This window comes from Rhinolophus sinicus, linkage group LG05, assembly GCF_036562045.2.
Source record: "Rhinolophus sinicus isolate RSC01 linkage group LG05, ASM3656204v1, whole genome shotgun sequence".
Lineage (NCBI taxonomy): Eukaryota > Metazoa > Chordata > Mammalia > Chiroptera > Rhinolophidae > Rhinolophus > Rhinolophus sinicus.
The window spans coordinates 138,212,494-138,235,123 of NC_133755.1; the positions used below are offsets into that span (position 1 = coordinate 138,212,494).

General features: G+C 46.0%; 1 protein-coding gene across 2 annotated transcripts in view; it reads left to right on the plus strand.

Annotated features, from left to right (window-relative positions):
* FOXO3 (forkhead box O3) overlaps nucleotides 1-22,630 on the plus strand; it is a 108,832-nt gene that overhangs the window by 72,001 nt on the left and 14,201 nt on the right. For both annotated transcript variants that reach the window (XM_019734995.2, XM_019734993.2), the window contains exon 3: nucleotides 17,686-19,121. In XM_019734995.2, the coding sequence (XP_019590554.2) occupies nucleotides 17,686-19,086 (1,401 nt within the window). In that variant the 3' untranslated portion in view covers nucleotides 19,087-19,121. The remainder of the gene's footprint in view (nucleotides 1-17,685; nucleotides 19,122-22,630) is intronic.

Genomic DNA, 22,630 nt, shown 5'->3' on the forward strand with positions numbered 1-22,630 from the left:
AGGATTATTTTAGCAAATTTGGGTTTCCTTGTGACGCCTTTGAATTTAAGTTATTGATTTATTTAAACACATTTCATCATCAATAGCATCCTGGGTGGTTTGCTCAAATCCATAAACAAAAGAAAATTGGGGCTTGATGTAGGTAATTTATACCTAAGGACAAAATGTTAGTAAACTAAAATCACTTTCTAAAACAGCTATTAGTCCATAAAACATTTATTGCGATTTGGAGGGTTTTTTCCTTTTTAAAAGCTTTGTTTACTGTGGTTGTAGTTTAATGAAAAAGAGTGTCTGTGGAGCACGTAGCCCCATGCTAGGAGTTTCCTGGGACGTACCAAAGAAGGTGGAGGTCCTGGCCCAGTGGCCTTGCCCTTGAGCAGGGATGTTGATGCCACAAGGGTCATTTCAGATCCAAGACTATGTTTATTTATGAAGTGCCAGGTGTCGCCTGAATGGCATATCAAGAGAGGGTTAAAAGATGTTGCAACTCTGAAATAAACCCTTTTTATCCCACACAGGCTTAGAGAGTAACAATGTAGTATTTATCAAGAAAATATACATATAAGGTATCGGTTACTAAGTAACCTCCTTTCCTCTGAATCAGTTGCCCATCCTTTCTTCTCCTGGGGAGGCCCAGTTTTCACTAACAGTCAATGACTACGATCCAAGTACATACCTAACAAGGAATATTCAGGGCTCTCCCCACCGGCCAGCAAGTTCTTTCATACGAAATAAGGCAACATAGTTAAAACACTCGTCATGCTACCCTGTTCACTAGGCCTTCAGAGACAGCTTTCAATATCCAGCGTTTAGACATGAAAAATGGAGACAGTCATCCATAGCTTCATACAATAAAGTGTTTATTTTTGTATAGCATTCATTATTCAGAATATTACAATAGCTTTATAACAGATTTCTTCGTTTGCTCATTTCCTGATGTTTGAAAATTCACTTTAGGGACGGATAACGGACGACGGTTTGGTTTAGTGGGAGTATACAAGTTTTAAAAATACTCATAGAGCAATTCCACAACGTCCAGACATGACACTGTTGGTTTTCTTATTGGACAGCACTTTCGTTTTTGGATTTGATGCCCCGGGCTTGAGTGGAGGCTGGAACGTCACTGTGTCTGCCTTGCTTTCCGCTCATTTCATGTGGCTCCAAAGTCAGAAGAGTGTACGCCTTTGTCCAAGTTACTACATTTTGGTAGGTTCTAGATCTTCTCTAGATCTCATTGGCTGTCAACGTGATGTCTGATAGTTTTGTGAAAATTGTTGCTAAGGCAGTGGCCCAGGCATAATTCTGACTGGTAGAAAAGCCTTATGTATCCTGTACCATAAAATTAATTCCAAGAAAAGACCACATGTCTCTCTAAGCCGTCTTTCCCACAATTCACTTGTATGCTTTGAATTCCTACGAGGGCTCTTCCTCTTGGAATCCAGGTGGACTCAAAACAAGAAGTGTTAAAAGCCTCCTTGTAATACAGCTTCTTCACAGATGTGCTTGCAAACATGCAGATACCATGTCCTCAGTGGCCTTCATGTCAGAACTTCTAAACCTTAGGGGCCACGAAAATCCCGGGGCACCCTGCCAGCCTTGTAACACCGGGGCATGACAGCGTCCAGCACGCACACAGTCATTCATGAAAAATCATTTCCAAGGCGCCTGATGACACGTACATAGAGGCAGGTGGGAGACAGGCACAGAAAAGCCCTTCTTGCCAGATGTTTCTAGTGGATTATATACTTGATGTGATTAGAAAACTTTACCATCATTAACACTTGGAATTTTGTAATCCATGAGTTTTTGTTAACAATCTAATATATGCAAAAGTTGAGAGAGTGTGTACGTGTAAGAGAGTAAAACACACAGAAGGGTGTATCAATAAGGTTAATTCCTAAAAATAGAGTGGCTGGGTGTAGCCGTTAGGATTAGGTTTGGCTACTCATAACAGAAAACCCAAATATAATAGTCAATTATTTTCACGTAAGAGAAGTCTGGGGCTGATAGGGCCACTCTAAGGAGTGACCGAGGGTCACTGTCCTTCTGTCTGCTGCCCCACCCCAGCAGGTACTTTTCATCCATATGGGCCCGTCTACACATAGGCCAACAGGGAAAGAAAAGCGGGGGGGGGGGGGGAACACTTGCACTGGAGTCGGTGCCTCTCAGCAGCCGCCCTTCCAGTGCTGAGGAGCCCTTCCCCTGACGTGTCCTTGGCCCAGACTAAGTCACATGACCACGTCCAACTTCAGGGAATTGAGCCCCTTTTTTCTGGGCGGCCACATCCCCAGTGAACAGCCAGCATTTGTTACTAAGGAAGCAGAATGGAGTGGACTAGTCCACTCCCCAGTCAGAGGTCACCTACGTATTTAATACCAATAGGTAGCAATAGGATTTTTAAAGTGTGTACCCACTTAATACATTGGCCAGTTAATCCAAATGTTTATTTTACCAGTTACCAAAAAAAAAAAATCTTGAATCTTAATTAAAAATAAAATGTTCTCTCCTACTGTATTTGAATTATGGAATCCACTGGAAGCATGAGTATGATTTCTACTACAATAAATAATATCCCTATTTTGAACTTCTAAGTGCTTTTGAAGTTTATGGCAGACAATTGATTTAAATATGATACTTTATTTACTGTGACTTTCGATGCTAAAGGCAATTTCCTGAGAGAGGGAGAACCTGGGAAAAGAGAGGTGTACCTCTTTATGCTAGACTTCCGGGATTGTACTGCAGATGCTAAGCTGTGCAGCACGGTTTAGTTCAAAAGAGGAAATAAAGGGGAGGGGGCTTCATTTATCCTTCCAAGAAAATGTATAGAGTCTTCCGCGTCTCAGGCATCGGCAGCATGAAGAGATGCAGTTGTGCTTGCTTTTGCTATTTAACGCTTCCCTGTTGCCTTCTTATATGATTTTTCCATATTTTATGCACCTCCCCCCTCCAAGAAGTATTTTTAATAATCGTCACTAAACATAGTACCACATAAAAGAGAACAGTCAGGAAGAAGGATAGAAAAGCCATAGGGCATTATTTAAATGTCCAAGGGGCATCTAAATTTTAAACCTTTATTTTTTTTGTATTTCTAGACCTCATATGTAGGCTTAGATAAAGTATTTCCTATTTACTATAGTAAAAATACCGCACTGTAGCTTCAATCAGTGTTTTTTAAATGATGGCTTTTGCCAAGTTCTTTTGGCAGCGACTCTAGATTGAAAGCACTGAAAATTGATTACTTGCAGGTTCTTGCGAATAGTTCCTTTTTCAACAGCCCTTGCCACCCGGCCCGGCTGGGGTCCCTGGGTAATGCTAGTATCTGCAGGGCTTGTGCGGGGACCTGCTGTCCAAGTGGAGTGAATTGGTTCTAATTCACTCCTTGACGTCTGCATTCTTTTCCATGTATGTCCACAAATAGTGTCAGAGCAAATTAACATACTTTTCTGACGGATGTGAAGAGAACCAAAGAAAGATTGTTACATTTGGTGGCCAAAATACCACACGGTCAGAGCAGAGCTGCGGGCCCATTTTATAGCACTCTAATTGATACGTATTTCTCAAAGAGCACATTATTTGGCCATGTGGCAACCATCCAGTATCATTCCAGAGGCATTGGACGTGTAGGTGCATGTGAACACTAGAGTAAATATATACCTCCTTTTGCCAACAATGGAAATAGGTTATCCAAGAGGAAAGGGGAGGGCAAAGAAAATACCCGTTTCCTATGTACCAGAACACGTCTGGCTTAAATCGGTAGTTAGAAACCGGAGAGCATGAAATCTTGTGAGGTTTTTATATTTCATAGTAGAGGCTCCTGGTTCCTATTTAATAAGCCAGAAAATTAACTGTCTTCTTTTGGGAACTTGGAGAGCCTATATGAATGTGTGTTTGCTCTTGGTTCACAGGAACTGCCCAGTCTGGCTTTTTTGCAGGTCTAACGCTGCTAAATACTGTCAGAGGAACTAAGACAATGTACGTGGGAGAGTTAAAATGGAGGGAGGAGAGAATCCTGGCTTTCTACTTACTGTGACACATTGCAGCAACTTTGTGGCAAGGAGACAGACCTTGAAAGCATTTGCACTAGGCTTAAATTTGGGGCAACCCATAGACAAGTCAGAGAGACGAAGGAGCAATTCTTCCTCTCAGAAGGACCCAGGGCTCCATAATGAAGATCGGACACTGCAGAAACTCAACAAACGTTACCGCGAGGACAGTGTGCGGTGGGGCCGGGGGGTTGTCGGGGAGATGGGGACAGACATACTGTGGTGCACCCCTGTGTCTGGCACAGAGGAAGGCAGACGAGACCAACGTAACCTGCTGCTCACTCAGCTCTGCTCTGCACAAGTAAACTGCAGCGCTGAGCAACAGCTGAAAAGACGTGACTGATGCAGACGGCACACTGTAGAGAGACTGTATCGGGGAGCTCCTGCCCCCCCCCCCCGACCCTGTTTATTAATGGTTTGTTTTCATAAAGCCTCCTGGGTCTTCAGCAGTGCCAGGTCAGAAAATTGGAAATGCTGGAGCCATGTCTGTCTGCCTCTTACTTGTGACCTCATTCTCCTCCTTATCTGGTGTTATCTTTCCCATTATCTTGTGTCCCTTCTCATTTATGTAGGGGGGAGGGAAAAACTTAGCTGGAGTTGACATGCCCAGTGGCATCCCTGGCCATTAAGGACATGCCAGCGGTTCATAAGCTCCAGCTGTGGACTGTCAGGAACTGCGAGGGCCTGAGATTTGACCCTACTGCCCGCAAGACTTTTGGGTCAGAGGCACAGGAATTCATCACTCACCCGTGGCACAGCAAGCAGCATGAACAGCACTGGATTTTGTAGTCATTCTCTGCTGGCCCTCAGGTCCCATGGGAGTGACACAGATGGGCCCAGGTTGATGCCTGCACACACAGTGGGTTCTGTTCCGGGGGAGTTCAGGGTCCTAAAGCTTTCGTAATGGGCAACAAGCATGTCCGCCCTTTTGTTCTGGTGGGAGACACACTGCAAATGCACACAGCCTTGAAAGACAGGCCGGAGCTGAGGGCCCTTAGTAAGGACTTCACTTGCAAGACGTGCAGAAACAGCAAACACCCATGGAGAACTGTCTCCCAACTTGGATTTGTTAACCTTGTGAGACTCTTGTGTGACTTTCGTTTCTAACCACAAATGAGCGTCAGGACTTGGCTGGTCTTTCTTCCTCGGGAAGACTGCTGAGGTCGGGGCTGTTTGAAAGCACTTGAACTTGTTTCTGGAAAAACAACTGATTTAGGGTAATACTGTTCCACAGAATGCCTCAGAGAGTTGGAACTGTGTTACTTGAAGCTACCTTTGAACCTGAAAATGGCTCAGCAACATCTGTTCCTGTGTGTTTTTCCTCCTTGTCTGGATGTGAAAGAACTGATCTCAGTGGGACCCCTGTGTACAACGTTTGGTCAGACTTAGGGAAGGCTCTTGTGTCTGGTCACGTGTGAGTCCTGAGCAAGTGAACAACCTGACTAAGGGGAGAGAGTGGGAAACTTCAGGGAGCCCAGAGGATGGGCTCCCGGAAGTTGGGGGAGAGCCTAAGGGCTAAACCTGCCAAGTCAGACTAACCGAGGAGGCAGATACAAGGCCAGGGGTCCTGCGTTCGCAGGAATGGCCTTGGAATCACTGACAGCGAGGGTGTGGGGACCACTGAGTCCTGCAGCACTGTGACACCTGCAGGTTGAGGAGTGGGCGCCTCCCCCCAACTCTCCACCATAGGGCTTCCTCTTCAACCCTTCTGTTTCCTAAAGCCTCCTGCAGCCAGTCACAAACAGTGTCTGAAAGAACTCTCCTCAATTCCTGTAGACCTCGAAACACGCAGTTACAGGAATTTTTCATTTCTACTATGTGTTTAGCTTCTGGAGTCTTGTATGTGACTGCCCTTATCCTTTGGATAAGAGATATGAACACCACTGTTGCTAGTGCTTCCAGGTTCTTCAGTGCTTTCCAGCTTACTTAGCAGTGCACGTGCAGTAGATTAGAGCCCAGTATGGATGATACTGAAATGTGCATTCCTGTGGTGGCCTGTGGGGAAACTGACACATCCTCTGCACATGCAACCTGCTTCATTCATCACAGTGGGGAGATGTACCAGCTCACACCCTTTGAGACCATCCACATTTTCAGTTAAAATGTGCCCGTCTCCGAACGGCTCAGTGAATGTGAGTGTGGGTTTCTTTGTTTTCAGAAAAATGGAACGAGTGCCTGGGTTTGTACTCAGTGGAAATAATCCTCTCCGTTCCTTATTTGATCCTTTTGTGTGGACTTTTGAGCTGTCTGATGCTCCTCTGTGTGGGTCGTTGGCCCTCAGGAGTATCCTGGAAGAAATGGTTGGTTCCCTGTCATTATATTGGTCATCAGCTACTTTTGCATCCTGTGGTTTTAAACAAGAAGTCTTGCGAAACCAATACAGTGAAATGCTGCTGCACGTGTAGGGGAGGTTATACGGTAGAGGAAGCCGGTCCTCAGCAGGCTCCTAATAGCTGAATTTCTCTGGGGTCTATGGGAACGAGGGTTTTCTAGGTCTGGGTCATTTTGCAGAATGGACTTTTGTGTTTTTTGTTCCCAAAAAGAAGAAGTCCAATCTGTTGTTTTGTGTGCAGTAGCCAACATGAGAGAGATTCTGTTATGTGGCATTTACTTGCTCTGCTGCTTTCACCAGTAACACCTTGATTTTTGATGACTGCTAGAATAATTAACACTGACACTTGGATGATAGCCGACTCCCAAAAGCACATACACACTTGTCTGTTTTGTAAACACTAGCCCAAACGGTTTCCTTCCCTAGTGAAAAATGTGGCTCCCCCCTCCCAGTCTTTCCAGGGTGTGGGCCTGTGTGTAGCTGGGTGACTGGGCCCACACGTGGGCATATATTACAGAGCTACCAAAAAGAAATTGGTTGCTCTTGAAGGAACAAGACCAAAAAGAATGGTTTTTCTGAGCCGTAACATCTGAAGAGCTAGAAACAGTTCTGTGTATGTGGGGGGGGGGGGGGGGGTGGTGACGCTAAAGCCAGTGAATTCCATGCGAAAGGAAGGGACTGGAAACTAAGAACAGAAAAGCCGTTCTCCTGGGCTTCAGATGTCAAACTCTCAGCACCTCTACATCCATCCCTCGAATGTGCTTGCATCGTCCGTGGTTTCTGTTCTTGTAGGTTTTGATGCCAGAAAACAAATAATAAAATAGCATGTGCAGCCGAAAAGCGGTTTTCTATCCGGGTTTTTGATTGAGGTTAAACAGAAGCCTCCTGGTCGTGCTGTCAGTTGGCAGGCGAAAGGCATCATATTTTAAAATTCACATAGTTTTAAAGCAAGCTCATCTTTTCTGGCTCAATAATAAACTAATTACATGTTTTAAATAGTATAGAACTCAGTCCCTGTTTCAGATTAAGCCTTGTAATAGCAAGGTCCAGGGCAAAGCAGACATTTGCCTGATGTCTCTGGCTCGAGGACCCACAGTGTGGTGCCAGCTGTTCGAGGGCCTGGAGGCGTGCCGGGCACTGCCAGGTAGTGCTGGCCGGCCTGCCTCAGCCGGGGGTTAATGCGTCCTGAGCACAGAAGACCCCAGATGTGCCACTGAGACAGGCCTACATATTGAACCATTTATGGCAGTAATCTTGTTTGGTCATTCCCTAAACATGGTGATCCTGGGTCAGGTTAGGACGTGCCCCCAGTGTCCCTTTGGCGATGTGTCTGAGGAAAAAAGGGATTACTTCTAAAAATGATCAGGTTGGTTCCAAGGCTTGCTTCATGGTGTGTCATTTTTCTATCTTTTCCCTCCCTTTTTCATAATCTAAGGGGCAATGCGCCGACTCTTAGAGGTGGGAACATTTAATTCAATAACAGATTTTTGTGGTCTTTAAAGCATCACGTGCTGGGGTCCCCTGCAAATGGTGCCTCTCTGCTTAGGCAGTTGGTGACTTCGGAGGGGAAACCGTGCAGGGGTAGAAGCTGTGCTTTCGGGGGTAGCCTCAGGCTCGGTTTCTAGCCCCACCGCCTACTGACAGGGTACTGAACTTTTCTGTGCCTCAGTTTCCTCCCGCCAGGCTTGTCGGGAAAATAAGATGAGATTTGATTTGCGGAGCACAGAGCATTGGCGTTCCTTTAGGCTGCAGGTGAAAGGGACTCGCATGTGTCTCTCCTGCTTAGGAGACAGAGCTAGGGTATGTTATCTGTGGTTCTGATAACATGCCCCAGAGAGCTCTGGGCAAACTTCGGCACCAAGAAGTGGGGGTCCTCCGGCACCCCAAGACAGGAAGGAAGTCAGCGCTCTACCCTGGATGGACTCTTGCCCGTTCTGCCAAACCCTTGCTCCAGCAAATAGCTCCCACACTGTCCTGTTGCCCTTCTTACCAGCCCTTATTATAGAGAACCTTAAGCCTACTTATTAGGCCATCTCGTCTTATGGTGGGGAATTGGGTTGCACAGTTGAAGATAATACTCAAGGATGAGACTTGTCAACTTTAAAACAACCCACATGCTACTTTACATTTACAATGGAAGCCTGCTTTCATCTTCACTCATGTGAGGATTGTTCTTTGGGCTCCTGTTTTATAACTTTTTTTTCATTTAAAAGTATAATTTCAGCTGCTGCCCCCTTCCCACTAATTCCTTGATTGAACAAATACTTTTTGAGCACTTACTATGTAGCAGGTTCCATAAGGTGCTAAAGCTATAATAAGATATGGTGTCTGGTTATAAAGAGTTTAGTCGGTGTTAGAGGAGACAGACTCTATTTCCCAAGTTACAAAGCAAGGCAGGCTGCAGGCGGGCGGGAGGGTGGGTGGTAGATATTATCCCTCCTTTGTGCGCCCTGCACTTCATCCCTTCAGTTGGCACGGTAACCCAGGCCTTAGGACTAATGCTGGTCTGGGGGGCGTAACTGTTGCACCTCAGGCCCCCGGAGACCTCAGTTTGTCTCAGCTTGGCTGCCACTGACTAGTGAATTCAGGTATGCCGCTCGCTGTACCACTTGGGTCCTCGATTTCTTTCCCTGTAAAGGCTGCTTATGTTACTAAATTGGTTTCACAGTCTTTCCATTTCCCCCCATTACTTTTTACTGAAGTTCTGCACTGGTTACTTACATAATACCATGAAAGTGATTGAACTCTGATGTATTCCTGAATTCTGGATGTATCTTTCCAATTCCCTTTTATTCTCTCCATTTCCACCCACAATATGTTTTCAAATTGGAAAAACTTGCAGCTTTATTATTTTTTTAATCTAAGTGAAAATTATGTTAATAAAACTATTTCTGTTCTACTTTGTTCTACTTTGCAGCGTCAGTTTCAAGAACATTCTGTCATTTTATGGCTTTTAACCCTTGGAAGCATCCATAGGGCTAGCAGCGCATGGTCTTCAAAGGGAATTTAAGAAGCATGTGTTTTCTGAGCCCTTGTGGGAAGGAGGAACATACTCAAAAAAATCAGGGAAGAAACTTGGAGAAGGGGGTGGGGCAAATACTGCAGCTTTAACTTGCTTTCTGGAGACTGATTTCGTTGACTGCCTGCCCTCAGCTGCTGCTTCCTCAGTCCTGGGGAGGAGGATGTGGGGTTGGAAGCAGGAGGCTGTAGGGGGAGGGGAGAGTGCTGCAGGGCTTGGGTGTGGGCAGAGGTTGCAAGGCTGCCAGGGTTCTCTGTGTGCCGGAAGTGCAGGTTTGGCTGTGAGGAATGGAATGTTCCCTCTTGCCCTCCAAGAGCAGAAACAGCTGTGGAAGAGCTTGAACAGAAGATTGCTAAATGAAAAAAAAAAAAAAAAAAGAGCGAGAGAGAATTAATATAAAAATAAAACCCACACTAGAAAACCCAACAAAACTGTAATAGAGTGGTAGCTCTTTAAGAGAACTTTTTTCCCATCTAGGGTCTCTTTTTCAGCTGGGGGCCGTACAGATTGCCTGCCCCAAAGGAAGCTTCGTGGCTCATTTTGCTTGGGTAGAAAATGGGTTCATTATGCTGATCCCAAGATGATGGTGGTGGTGGTGGTGATGATGATGGTATTCCTCCTCCCGAGGGACCAGAGTCTGTTGCTTACTGCATGAAAACTTGAAACAAATGTTAGGTTTCAAAGGAGATCTCTGAGTAGAGGATTATTATCAGCCAATTTAACGGAACTCTTGTTTTTAGCTGGAAATTTAATCCTTCAGCCAAGTTCCCGACAATATTTATTTTAGAACATCATCTTTTTTAAATAAGTCCCTTAATGGTTTAAACTTGTAGTATTTTAGGCAAGGGTAAGACGGAGCCAGCCTGGAACTCGTCTTACACGTCAGGGTTCATTGTGCAATCTTTGATGTGTGTAAGTTTTCTGCTCAGTCCGAAAGGCTTGTTTGGCTATTATAGCTGCTATTCCATGTAGTGAAGAATAATAACTTTCTGATTTCGAGTCTCTGTTTCATGCCATCCTATTTTCGGGGCTTGGTTTTAAACAAGTTAGCCAGCCCCAAAGTAGGTAATCGAGTGGGAGAGGGCAAGCCAGCTGAGCTCAAACCTAGACGCAGGCAGTGTCTCATGAGAAGGACCGGCCCTCACACGTCTCCCTCAGACGGGGGCGCTGCTTGGCCCTTTGCAGCGTCCACCCCAGGGTCTGCACGGAGGGTGACGGTGTAGTGTTCTGTCCTGTGGATGCATGAGAAACGCTGTGTGGTTGTCATTAATGTTCTTGAGGCTATCTGAATATGTACTTGGGTTCTCAGGAAAGGTCACTAAGTAATACTTTGCTGTATTCTTCACACTGGAGACTGCTGAGTTCCTCAGGGTTGGGGTATGGCTTTTTTGTTGGTTATTTTTACCCAATCTTTTGGGTAAAAATTTTGCTTGAAGGACAGTTTATACAAGGGATGGTGTGAGATTGCGTGCTAATCCGGGAGGCTTCTGAAAGTTACAGCGGCCGGTGACGTCCCGCCCCTCCCACCTCAGCCTACTCAGCCCTCCTTTGCGGACGTCCCCTTACTAAGTCCCCGTGTCCTCCTTTCTGCCCATGCCTAGCATGCTGAGTGGGGAGGTGACACAGGGCAGAACAGGTGACTGTACAAGACAGTGCAAGGTCAAGGACCTTTCCCCCTCCCCTTGCCTTTGTTTTTTTAAGAGCTATCTGGACCCCAGTGATCTGAAAAGTTGTTCCAGCTCTCCATTTGATTCTGCACATGTGATCACAGCCTTAATCCATGGTCCTTATTCTCATCCTTATCTTCTAAACGGCAGAAAATTGGAGTTGAACATGAGTTGTGCTGTGGCACCAGACCTGGGGAGAGTGGAATTAGGGATTAGAATCAGACTCTCAGTCAGTGGGAACGTGCCAGGGAAATTTCAGTGGTTCTCAGCTCTAATTGCACATTAGAATAATCTGGGGAGCTTTAACAATATACCTGTCCCCAGGCCTTCTCCTCGACAATTGAATCAGAATCTCTAGGAGTGCGGGGTGAGAGTGTTTAACAAAAGTCTCCCCTGGTGAGTCTAATGGGCAGCCAGGGTGAAGAATTAATACTTAAGAGAAATCAGGGCTTCATCCAGAGAACTGCCCTTGAAAGAACCTGCCATCACAAATCAAACACAGCCTCCCAGGCCCACTCCCGAAGCTGTACCTGTGGGTTGCTCTGCCGTGGCACACAGCCCTCTGGGTTTCCCATGACTTGTTGTTTTCATTGGACTTTTCGTGTGACTTTTCTGCAGTTCAGCAGAGGCACGTAGGAGAATTTAGGTGTCTGGCGGTCTCATTCTGAGTTGTCAGTGTCCCCCAGTCAGAGCAGGGAGACCTACCTGAGACGCTGGTGCTGCATGCCAGGTGGGGGAGGACTGCATTTACAGGCGGCCCTTTGCAGCTCGTCCTCCTAAGGACCAGGTTTTCTAGTGTGGGCGGCTGGTGCAGTCGGCCTGTGGGAAGCAGGGAGCCTGGCTGGGGAGTGGACAACCGCAAGTCTGATTTGCTGCTTTTGAGATGAGAGAGAGAAAAAAAAAAGCAGGGGCCTTTAAGAGTTAAATTACACAACTCCCCTTTTTATTTTTAAAGTCAGTGGATTCCTTGTTGCCATTGCTGAGAAAGATAAATTGATACCACATGTTACTCCAGACAAAACCCTCTCTGTGTTCCAGGGGAAGCACACGCAGCTGGTGTCTGGGTTAGGGGACAGTCTGCTCAAGGTAAACACGGTTGGAAGGGGCTGAAGCAGACACAGGGTAGCAACAGTTAAGACATTACCAGTTACTCCTGACTGGCACAGCACCTTGGAAACACTTTTAAGAGTTTGAAATCTTTTCCTGGAAGGAGCCACCCTCTCACCTTTTGGCTTGAAGTGTCTGGTGCTTAGAAAACAGTAAGTGAACATTTGTGATGTCATGGCTCCCGTATGTGGGATCTGACAGTTGAACCTCTTTGTGATGGGCACTCTGGTGCGTACTGTGCGTGCGTAATGTCCTTTCATCTTCTCAGAGATTCTAGAGCATGGCAGAGAGGGTCTTTGTATCCCTATATTATGAAAGGGGCGACCGAAGGTAAGTCAGTTGCCCAAGGTCTCCAGACAAATTCCAGGGCCAGGATTCCATGTTGGAGCTGGGTGACATCAATCAAAGCCTGTGGTCCTCCCTTCAGCATCACGCCGCCCCCGCCACTGGCCCCCTTAAAGTGCATGTGTGAATTATCCACTTTGTAAAGTACAGGTGGAAGACCTTTTCCTTCCAGCACCTTCCCTCATCTGTGCGGGTCCCTCTGTCTTCATACCTAGCTGGCATAAGTGTAGTGACCACTTCAGCACCAGCAGTCAGCAGTAAATGCATCTCACAGTAGGAAACTGTCTTCAGGACTGCAAGAAAAAGAACTGTCAGATTCTGCTAAGTAGTTACCTTTGTGCAGAGTTCGTCGCTTGGACCGCCAGGCTGCGGTCCACGTGACCACGTCAGCACACGTGTGAAAGGTGCGTGCCCGCGTGCTGCCTCCTCCACACACCGATGCACGGGCCTCCTGGAGGGACTGGGCCCCTAACTACAGCCGCCGTCACACAGGACATAGGTCTGCGGGTAAAAGAGAAGATTGACCTAAAAATGAGAAGAGTCTTCTTACCTTTCCTCTCCCTTCAGGCATATTGTGATAGAGTTGCTTTAAGTGTTCTCTAAATCTTTGGGACCAAGTTGGAGAAAAACTGGTATATTTGTCCCTGATGATAAAGTTTCTTCCTATAGATGTTTTCTTTCCTGGAATTCCTCAGTATCTGGATTTTTTAATAGTTGATTTCAGTAACCAGAACTCTTCGCATGGTTTCGGGGTTGGGATTATGGTCGTGTCTTGGCTCCTTCAGTATGTACACGTGATGACAGACAGGCCTGAGCTCCAGCCGTGGGAGTCTTGGTTGGTAATATTTACTTTATCACCTTGCCTTGAGGAAAGTACGTCCCTGTTAATTCAGCCAATTAACATTGGCCTGTCTCACAGGTATTTCAAAAGGTGTATTTATTTACCTGTGATTAGAAAAATCACTTAGTCCTAACAAAGCATTCCTCCTTTACCTTCAGCTCCCAACCCCCAAACTAATGTAAAATCTTAGAAATGTAGACTACTTGGTATAACATGAATTAGTGGAAAACCCTAGAATATTTTTAATGGGAGTTTTGTAGTTTAAAATACAGTAAATTGGAAACTAATTTACAGGTCCTAATGGAGAGATCTTTAAAGAACCAAACTACAAATCATAAGAGGATTTTACATTTGGCTCGTCTGTTATTATAAATCCAATTTCTTCACTCCTGGGATTGAACTGAGGGAGGGGTGGTTTGAAATCTTACAGAAATCATTTCATCATTAACTTTTGTTGTCAGGGAAGGTGTGTGGAAATACTGCAGTTCTGACATTTTATCTAGTATTTATTTACCTGTTCATGCTTCACCAAAATTTAAGTAGAGAAGTTCGTGACTCAAACCATGACCTGTGAAGAAAACCAGGATACGTTTCTGGCATCCGACTCTGGCAGGGTGAGGAGGCGTGTGAACTGGAAATGGACAGAGTGGCCGTCTTATGGGTCTTCGTCAGTGTCCCACTTTCAGACTGTGGGTTTTATAAATGGAAGGCTGGCCAGCCTGTATGGACAGCAGGCTGCTGAGAGAGGAAGCTGAGAGGATGGTGGTGGCGTAGGGTTGTTTGTGTTGTCTTAGTAATGGAACTGGAAAAACCTGTCTGCGTGTGGTGTAGGTACATACGCCTTAGGGAATGTATTCTGCTACTAATAAGCTCTAAAATGAAGAGTTGAGCAAAGATTTGAGACTAAAGCTATTCACCCATTTAATGAGTTGGGTTTTGTTTCAGAACTAAGGGTAGTTAACACTGGTTTGTGTGGTAACCACTATCTGATTCTCAGAATGAGGCCCCTCGGAAAGAAACACAAACATGGGCTCGAGAATAAGCCTTCACTTTCAGGTTTACTCTTCTAAGAGACTTTATTTTAAATTTTTAAAAAAAGAAGAAATTAGGAAAGATCTACCAAATTATTACCCCTATTTCATGAACAAAATTACAGTAATAATACTGTGGTTTTGTATCTTTTCTTAAATGTTTCTTTCTTTAAATGTTAGCACAGATGGGTTAAATGATATGACTTCTAAATAATTTGGTGATAGACCTGTGAAAGGTAGTGAAAGCATTGATTAGAGTTGGGAAAACAAACTTCGGTTTGGGTTCTTACAGACACTAACTGCGTGCCCTTGTGTAAGTTATTTAATGTCTCTGAGCCTGGGCCATTGCATCTATGATGAGCACGCTGGTACCCACTGTGCATGTTTATTGTGAGGATTGTAGACAGTGCGTCTAAAACCTGCGACCTGGTAGCTGACAGTGCTGTGGTCAGGCTCTCATTTCTTCACCCTCACAATTAGAGAGCTGGGCCCTGACACCCTGTGGTCTGGCCCTAGGTGGGGCTACCCCAGCCCCTTTACCACATGCCCTCACAGAAGCTTCATTTCTGTCTCCAAAGGTTAACCAATTGTAGCTTGTAATTTTATAAAATTACACACATATATTGTTGGAGTTTAGAATTGCAGTAATAGATGACCGTTAGAAAACCTAAATAAGGCATTTTGGAGGTCTATAAAGTGTTTCATTTTTTTTCCTCTCAGTTGATTTGGAAACTGGTGAAACTAAACATGCATTTCAAAAAAATGTTGTTCCCTACATGCTTTTTAATGGGGGGATAATTGGATACCTGTAATTGGTCTTTAATTCTGGGTGTCGGTATGGACTCTTTTCAAACTGGCCAGGGTAGGGTAATTGGGCCAGTGTCCACGTTGCTCCCTCATAGCCTTAGGACCTTCCTGTTTTTTTCACCAGGAGGCTTGAATTTAAGTTTTTATTTAATATATCTGGTCATCTGAGTACTTAATAGTAGAACCAACTTGCACCTGCCTGATTTTTGAACCCAGGTTTGCAGAGTGAGTTTTAAGAGCCTGCTTCATATCTACTTATTGAGAGAGTGTTTTCCTTTTTAAAGAAATGGAATATCTGAACCGTTAGTAGAGATGTCATTATTCTCTTAAAAACCATAAGAGTAAAAGGAAAGCAGGATATATAGTCTCTTGGGCAACGTTTGCCTCATCAGGTGCTCAGCGTGTTGCCTGTTTTCTTCCCCCCAGTGCGTCTTTATGGCCATGGTAGAAATGCCGAATTCTGAACCATGGCTGCTCCTGCTCATTGCTCAGCCTAAACTGTAAGCCCTCCTCGCATAGGCACATATATACGGGAACCACTGTATTATGGGCTCGCTTACGAGAAAAGCCTGCTGACTTGCTAGGTTTTGAAAACATTTGGTAGAACACATGTATTTGTATCTTCTACATAAATACAGTTGGTGATCGCCAATTTTTTAAAAACTAGGGTAACATTTAGCATTGTTTGTATTTAATATACAGCACCAGGCAATATCTTTTGTCTTGAACTTGCAAATACAAATTCATCTGGCCTGCGGTGTGGTTCCAGATGTGGAGAATACCACGAACTCCTCTCTTACTGCCCAGGAGGCGTTTCACAGGTTAGAGTGAGCCCGCCCCAGGCGGTGAGCTCTCACCACCGGGTGGACTCTGTACCTGATAATAGCAGTAAGAACACCCTGCCTTGATAGTGTGATAGGCTCCTGAGGTACATATTATCGTCTGTCATCCTGACGTCATCCGACAGGGAGGGACGGTTTGGATGTTACTATGGCTCTCATCAAGATGGAGAACTGAAGTTGCTGCAGGCAGATGAAATCATTTGCTCAAGGTCACATGGTCGGCCAGTGGCAGAGATAAAACTGCATCTGGGGCATCCCTGTCACCTGGGCTTATCTACCAAGCAAGATGGCTATCATCATTGGCGTTTGGAGGATAGTGGGCCCAATTTCTCTTTAAAAAACAAAACTTTAAATTTAGCATCTCTTTCGATTTACAGAAGAGTTGCAAAACTGGTACAGAGTTTTCACATACCCAACATCAAGTTTCCCTGGTTGTTAACATCTTATATTTGGTACGTTGGTCACAACTAATGAATACAACTCATCAATCCGTTATCGTTAAAGTCCATGCTTCATTCAGATTTCCCTCATTTATATCTAATGTCCCTTTTCTGTTGCAGCATCCCCGCCCAGGACCACATTACATTTAGTCATCAGGCTTTCTTACGTTCCTAGTGGCTGTGACAGTTTTGAGGAATACTGAACAGACATTTGTTCAATGTCCCTTAATTGGAATTTGTCTGATGTTTTTCTCATGATTAGACTGGGGTGATGGGTTCTGGATGGAAGACCACAGAGAAAGGTGCCATTTTCATCACATCATGTCGAGAGTAGATATTATCAGCATGACTTACCCCTGTTGACGGTGCCGTTGATCACCTGACTGAGATAATATTTATCAGGTTTCTACACTATAAAGTTACTCTTTTTTTCCCTTTTCATACTGTTTTCTTTGGAAGGACGTTACTGTGCTCAGACCACTTTGCCTCAAGGGGGGAATATCTGTATAACTTACTTGGAATTTTTCTGAATGGGAGACTTGCCTCCTTCTGTCAACTCAGCAAATCCTACTCCACCCTTTTTCTCGCATGCCTGTCAGGTGTGAAGTTGTGGCTGGAGGAGAGGGAGTCAGAGGTAAAAATTCACACCTGCTCTGAGTTCATAGAAGAGGTTAAGAAAAGGTAGGTGCTGCCTCTATACTAGCAGAGGAGGGGAACAGAGAGAATAAAATAGGCCCCCAGGTGATGAATTACCCTTAGAGAGCCAGGGAGGTTTGTTGCAAAGTGCAGGCGTAGGTGGTGTGGTAATAAATTATAGATGTGAACTTCAGTATAGGCAGTGCAATTACAGAAAGGATGACAGAATTTAGGAATTTGGGAAAAACAGTGTCAGTGAGCTTACACATTCCCAGCGTTCCTGGACATGAAACCATCTCCCACCTACTAGGTAGGAAACCTGCCATTTGCAATGTTGTCATTTAGTGCCAAGCCAAAGGGTGTCGTGCAGGTGTTGGTCTTTTTTTTTTTTTTTTTTTAAGCCTCGAAATTGAGCAGGCTTTCAGAATGAGTCTGATTAACTATTGTAAGTCATGGCTGTTTTTGCAATTATTTTTAAACCGCAGTTACTTTTGCACCAACCTAGTATTTTTTCTTGGTACACGGTATTTGGACCCTTCTGGCTCATATTCCACATTTCCCTTCTCTCTCCGCAGAATTCCATCCGGCACAACCTGTCTCTGCACAGCCGCTTCATGCGGGTCCAGAATGAAGGGACCGGCAAGAGCTCTTGGTGGATCATCAACCCCGACGGAGGGAAGAGCGGGAAGGCGCCCCGTCGGCGGGCCGTGTCCATGGACAACAGCAACAAGTACACCAAGAGCCGCAGTCGCGCGGCCAAGAAGAAGGCCGCCCTGCAGACAGCACCCGAGGCCGCCGACGACAGCCCCTCCCAGCTCTCCAAGTGGCCCGGCAGCCCCACATCGCGCAGCAGCGACGAGCTGGACGCGTGGACGGACTTCCGTTCGCGCACCAATTCCAATGCCAGCACGGTCAGCGGCCGCCTGTCCCCCATCCTGGCCAGCACGGAGCTGGACGACGTCCAGGACGACGACGCCCCGCTGTCGCCCATGCTGTACAGCAGCGCGGCCAGCCTTTCCCCCTCCGTGAGCAAGCCGTGCACCGTGGAGCTGCCGCGGCTCACCGACATGGCGGGCACCATGAATCTGAACGACGGGCTGGCGGACAACCTCATGGACGACCTGCTGGATAACATCGCGCTGCCATCGTCCCAGCCGTCGCCCACAGGGGGGCTCATGCCACGGAGCTCCAGCTTCCCGTACACCCCCAAGGGCTCCGGCCTGGGCTCTCCCACCAGCTCCTTCACCAGCACGGTGTTTGGACCCTCGTCGCTCACCTCCCTGCGCCAGTCTCCCATGCAGACCATCCAGGAGAACAAGCCCGCCACCTTCTCTTCCATGTCTCACTACGGCACCCAGACACTCCAAGACCTGCTCACGTCGGACTCCCTCAGCCACAGCGACGTCATGATGACCCAGTCGGACCCCTTGATGTCCCAGGCCAGCACTGCCGTGTCCGCGCAGAGCTCCCGCCGGAACGTGATGCTTCGCAGCGACCCCATGATGTCCTTCGCCGCCCAGCCCAACCAGGGCAGTTTGGTCAATCAGAACTTGCTCCACCACCAGCACCAAAGCCAGGGCGCTCTCGGTGGCAGCCGTGCCTTGTCGAATTCTGTCAGCAGCATGGGCTTGAGCGACGCCAGCAGCCTTGGGGCCGCCAAACACCAGCAGCAGTCTCCCGGCAGCCAGTCTATGCAAACGCTCTCGGACACGCTCTCAGGCTCCTCCCTGTACTCCACTAGTGCGAACCTTTCCGTCATGGGCCACGACAAGTTCCCCAGCGACTTGGACCTGGACATATTCAATGGCAGCTTGGAATGTGACATGGAGTCCATTATCCGGAGTGAACTCATGGATGCGGATGGGTTGGATTTTAACTTTGATTCCCTCATCTCCACACAGAACGTTGTTGGTTTGAACGTGGGGAACTTCACTGGTGCTAAGCAGGCCTCATCTCAGAGCTGGGTGCCAGGCTGAAGGATCACTGAGGAAAGGGGAAGTGGGCAAAGCAGGTCAGTGCCCAAGGCTATGGCTAATCGTACCAAAGTGGGGGTGGCCGGGGTGGCGGGGGGGCGGCTGTCTGGTCTTTACTTTGAACTTTAGTCCACATTGAGAAACAGAACCAGGGAGCGGTGGTGCCAGTAACGTGGCCCCCAAGCAGTGTATCTCCAGGTTTTACCTGCAAAGCAAATAGGGCTGTCAGGTGCCCCTCCCCACAACGTGCTGACAGCTCAGGAATTTTATTGGCCGTAAAAAGAACACACACATTCGGAGATGTCATTCTTCTCTGTATCCAGTCACCCTTGCTGGTGTATGACGCGAGCCCCCATATTCGATGGGTGAATGAGATGGAAGGGAAGGAGAGGAAAGGGGACCTGAGGTCACACAAACTTCAAGGTTAAGAATCCAGCCAAAGGACTTTCTTAGACTCTTGGGTCCAGCACTGCCATGGCCGATCTTTGATGTTACTGTTTCTTCATCTTTTTTTCCACTGAAGTAACAATTGGAAGGCGCTCCTAATGTAACTGTAGACTATGTATTCTGGACTCTTTCATACAGGAGTATTTCCAACAGAAGCAAGATCTGTTGGATTCTTCACTGTAGTACTAAACGTCCTTATTAGTTAGCATCCAACATCCAATAAAGAGCAGAGCAGCAAAAGATTTAAATTGTAAACAGAAGTTTTTATGTGAGAGCACTTACTCATATGTTTCTTGTTCCCAGTGTATAAATGATGGCAGGTTCCAAACAGTGACATGGGCTCTGCATAGTGACAGAGATGTTTTATGTTGTGGCATTTTAATACTGTTGGAACCAGAAAGATCACGCAACATGATGTAGTAAGAAAAGCATTTGGTGGGGATCAGAAGCTGAGTGTCCCGTCCCACTGCTCCTTTCTGCCTGCTATTGAGAGGGTGTCGCTTAGCCCCCGAGCCTTAGTGTCTGGATTTATGACATGGGGTAAAAGCCCCTGTTCCTTCACAGCGTTAGCACAAGAATCAAAGGCATTCAAGTCTGTGAAAGAGCTTTGGAAACTGCAGTGGGCTCATGTGTCCAGTGTAATTAGGTAAACACACTGACCTACAGATGAGGGAGCAGGGAGCCCCGACCCACGGTCACGCAGCTGGACCCAGAATCCATATTTCATGAATGGCTTGAACCGTAATAATGCTTCCTAATTTTATCCAGATAGTGAAAACTGGAAAGTGCTCTGCACCGGAGCCAGGGGGGCAGGTAATAGACAAGCTTGCTGTGGGATTCTCCTCCTCAAGAAGTAAGACAGGCACGGGTTTTCTGCGAACCGGTTTGTACCCCCAGACACTCCCATTCAGTGGCTCTGCTCTGTGATGCCCTTGCTCCTTTTTTCTTTTTCTTTTTCTTTTTTAATCTCAGCAAGCTACTTACACCCTTCTTTAAATGGTGTAAAAGCGAAATGGGATTCAAAGCGTAAAAACCTGAGCCTTGTTTAACCCTCTGCCCTGGTGAAGAAATTACAAGGGTCTCCTATGGTGCGCTCTCTCCAGCTCATGAGGAGTTGTAGAAAAGGGAATGTCAAGAGTGTTGTGATGCGAAAGCTTCTCAGCTTTCCCAGGCATAGCAGGCCCTTAATGGAACTCAGACATCTGTTTTCAGTCATTTAATAGCCCTCGAGATGGTAAAAAGACTGTAATGGAAGCTAAATACGGTGACGCACTTCCGTGCCAGGCAGTTTAGTATTATGCCAGAAGTCGGACTGGCGGAGACTTGCCTTGAGAAATATAGATATTTGGCTTTTAGAAGAATAAACAGTTTGTCTTCCTTTAAGAAGAGGAATGCAATTGTGGCTTCTAAAGACACAGTAAGTTTTAATTTTGGCATAGTTGTAAGGAGGCCACTTTCTAGTCCATTGAAGAAAGTAAGTTCAGAAGAAAATGTACTATCCTTTTTTGTCTTATTTTTCCACGGTAGGTTTTCCTTTGAGTTGAATGCCGGACCTTCTCTTGTGTATGTAATTCTAAAAGGTTGTATAATAATATTTTAAGGGAGATTTAAATACTTAAGTTTTTTAAACATTAGTGAATTATTGTTTTGATAATAAAGAACTACTTTTGGGATAGCACATTTTATTATAACCTAATGACACCTTAGGATCATTTAATCACCTTTTTCTAAGAACATTTTGGGGAGGGGTAGTTGTTTTTTTTTAAGGAGGGTGCAGCTCACAGTGGACCACGCGGGGATCCAACCGGCAACCTTGGCGCTACCAGCACCATGCTCTAACTAACTGATCTAACTGGCCAACCCCACTGGGGGAGGTAATTTTGAGATGATATTTCTTAAGTTAAAAATGAAAAGCCACCAGAGTAAACTAGCACAGTATGTATGACCAGAGCAAGAGAAGAAATATGGTAAAGACAGTGGGGGGCTTTGAGGGAGTCTGGTTTCTGGGTTTCGGATTTCCATTTTGCTTTGGAATGAATTGCTACTCTAAATAGCCGGGAGCACGTGTGGCCTGAAGTACATTCTGTACTTTTAAATTTACCTGCGGCTGTCACTTTATTGAAGACTCTCCTAAATTCCCAAAATGGGTCTGAGGTCATAGTGTTAGACCGCACTTCTCCCAAATGAAGCACCCCAGCTTCCTGAGAGTTCTGGAATGACTTTCTTGGTTTGGCTTTTTTAAAAAACAAAAAAACGAAACAAAGCAACAGTAATCATGGTATTCTCCTGACTTACTTCCTGGCTTGCTAACTGAAGGTCATGTGACCCTGAATCAGAACCACCTCGTTTGGAGTTAATGGAGAAGCCCTGTCCCTCTGACACAGCCGTGCTGGAGAGCTGTGGTGAGGGGCTTCTCTGGCAGGCTGCGTGTTTCACACATGGCATTCATTTTCGACCATGCGTGAAATCCTTTGACCAATGGGTCTATCGGGAAAAGAAAAAAAGAACCATACCCTTTTGTGTCAGCTACTGGTGTGTGAAGGACACTGTCTCCTCTCGGGCATGCAGAACCTTGGTGCAGAAATGTACTTGACATTGGCAGCAGAGATGTGTGTGGTGAGCGAGTGTGGAGGCTGCGAGGCTGCGCCTCCAGGAAGCCCTCCTGAGTTTGACACGTGTCTCCTCAGAGGGAAAGCAGCGTCAGTCTCACTATAACTTTGATGTTACAAGATACTCTTTCATTCATCTTCATCTTTGGCATTTGGAGACCCCACTAGGGAGCAGCCCAGCATTTAGTTTTGTTTTAAACTACTTGATGGTAAGGATTGGAAAACATCATCCAGGAAAAGCCCTCTTTCTGTTTCTCCCCCTGGCCACATCCCTAATGAATCTCAGAATAGTAGGCTTCTGCTCTGTCTAAAGGGAAAGGAATCATAGGGGTTTAAAAGGACAGTGTATGTATAATTTTAAACCTGAAAGCTAACATTCTGTCTGAAATGGCCCTCATAAGAGATATGTGAACTATAAAGAAACAGTGGTAAACTGGTGTGGAAACAGCGGGCTCCAGTGTTGGAGGCCGTTAAGATTTATATTTAGGCCA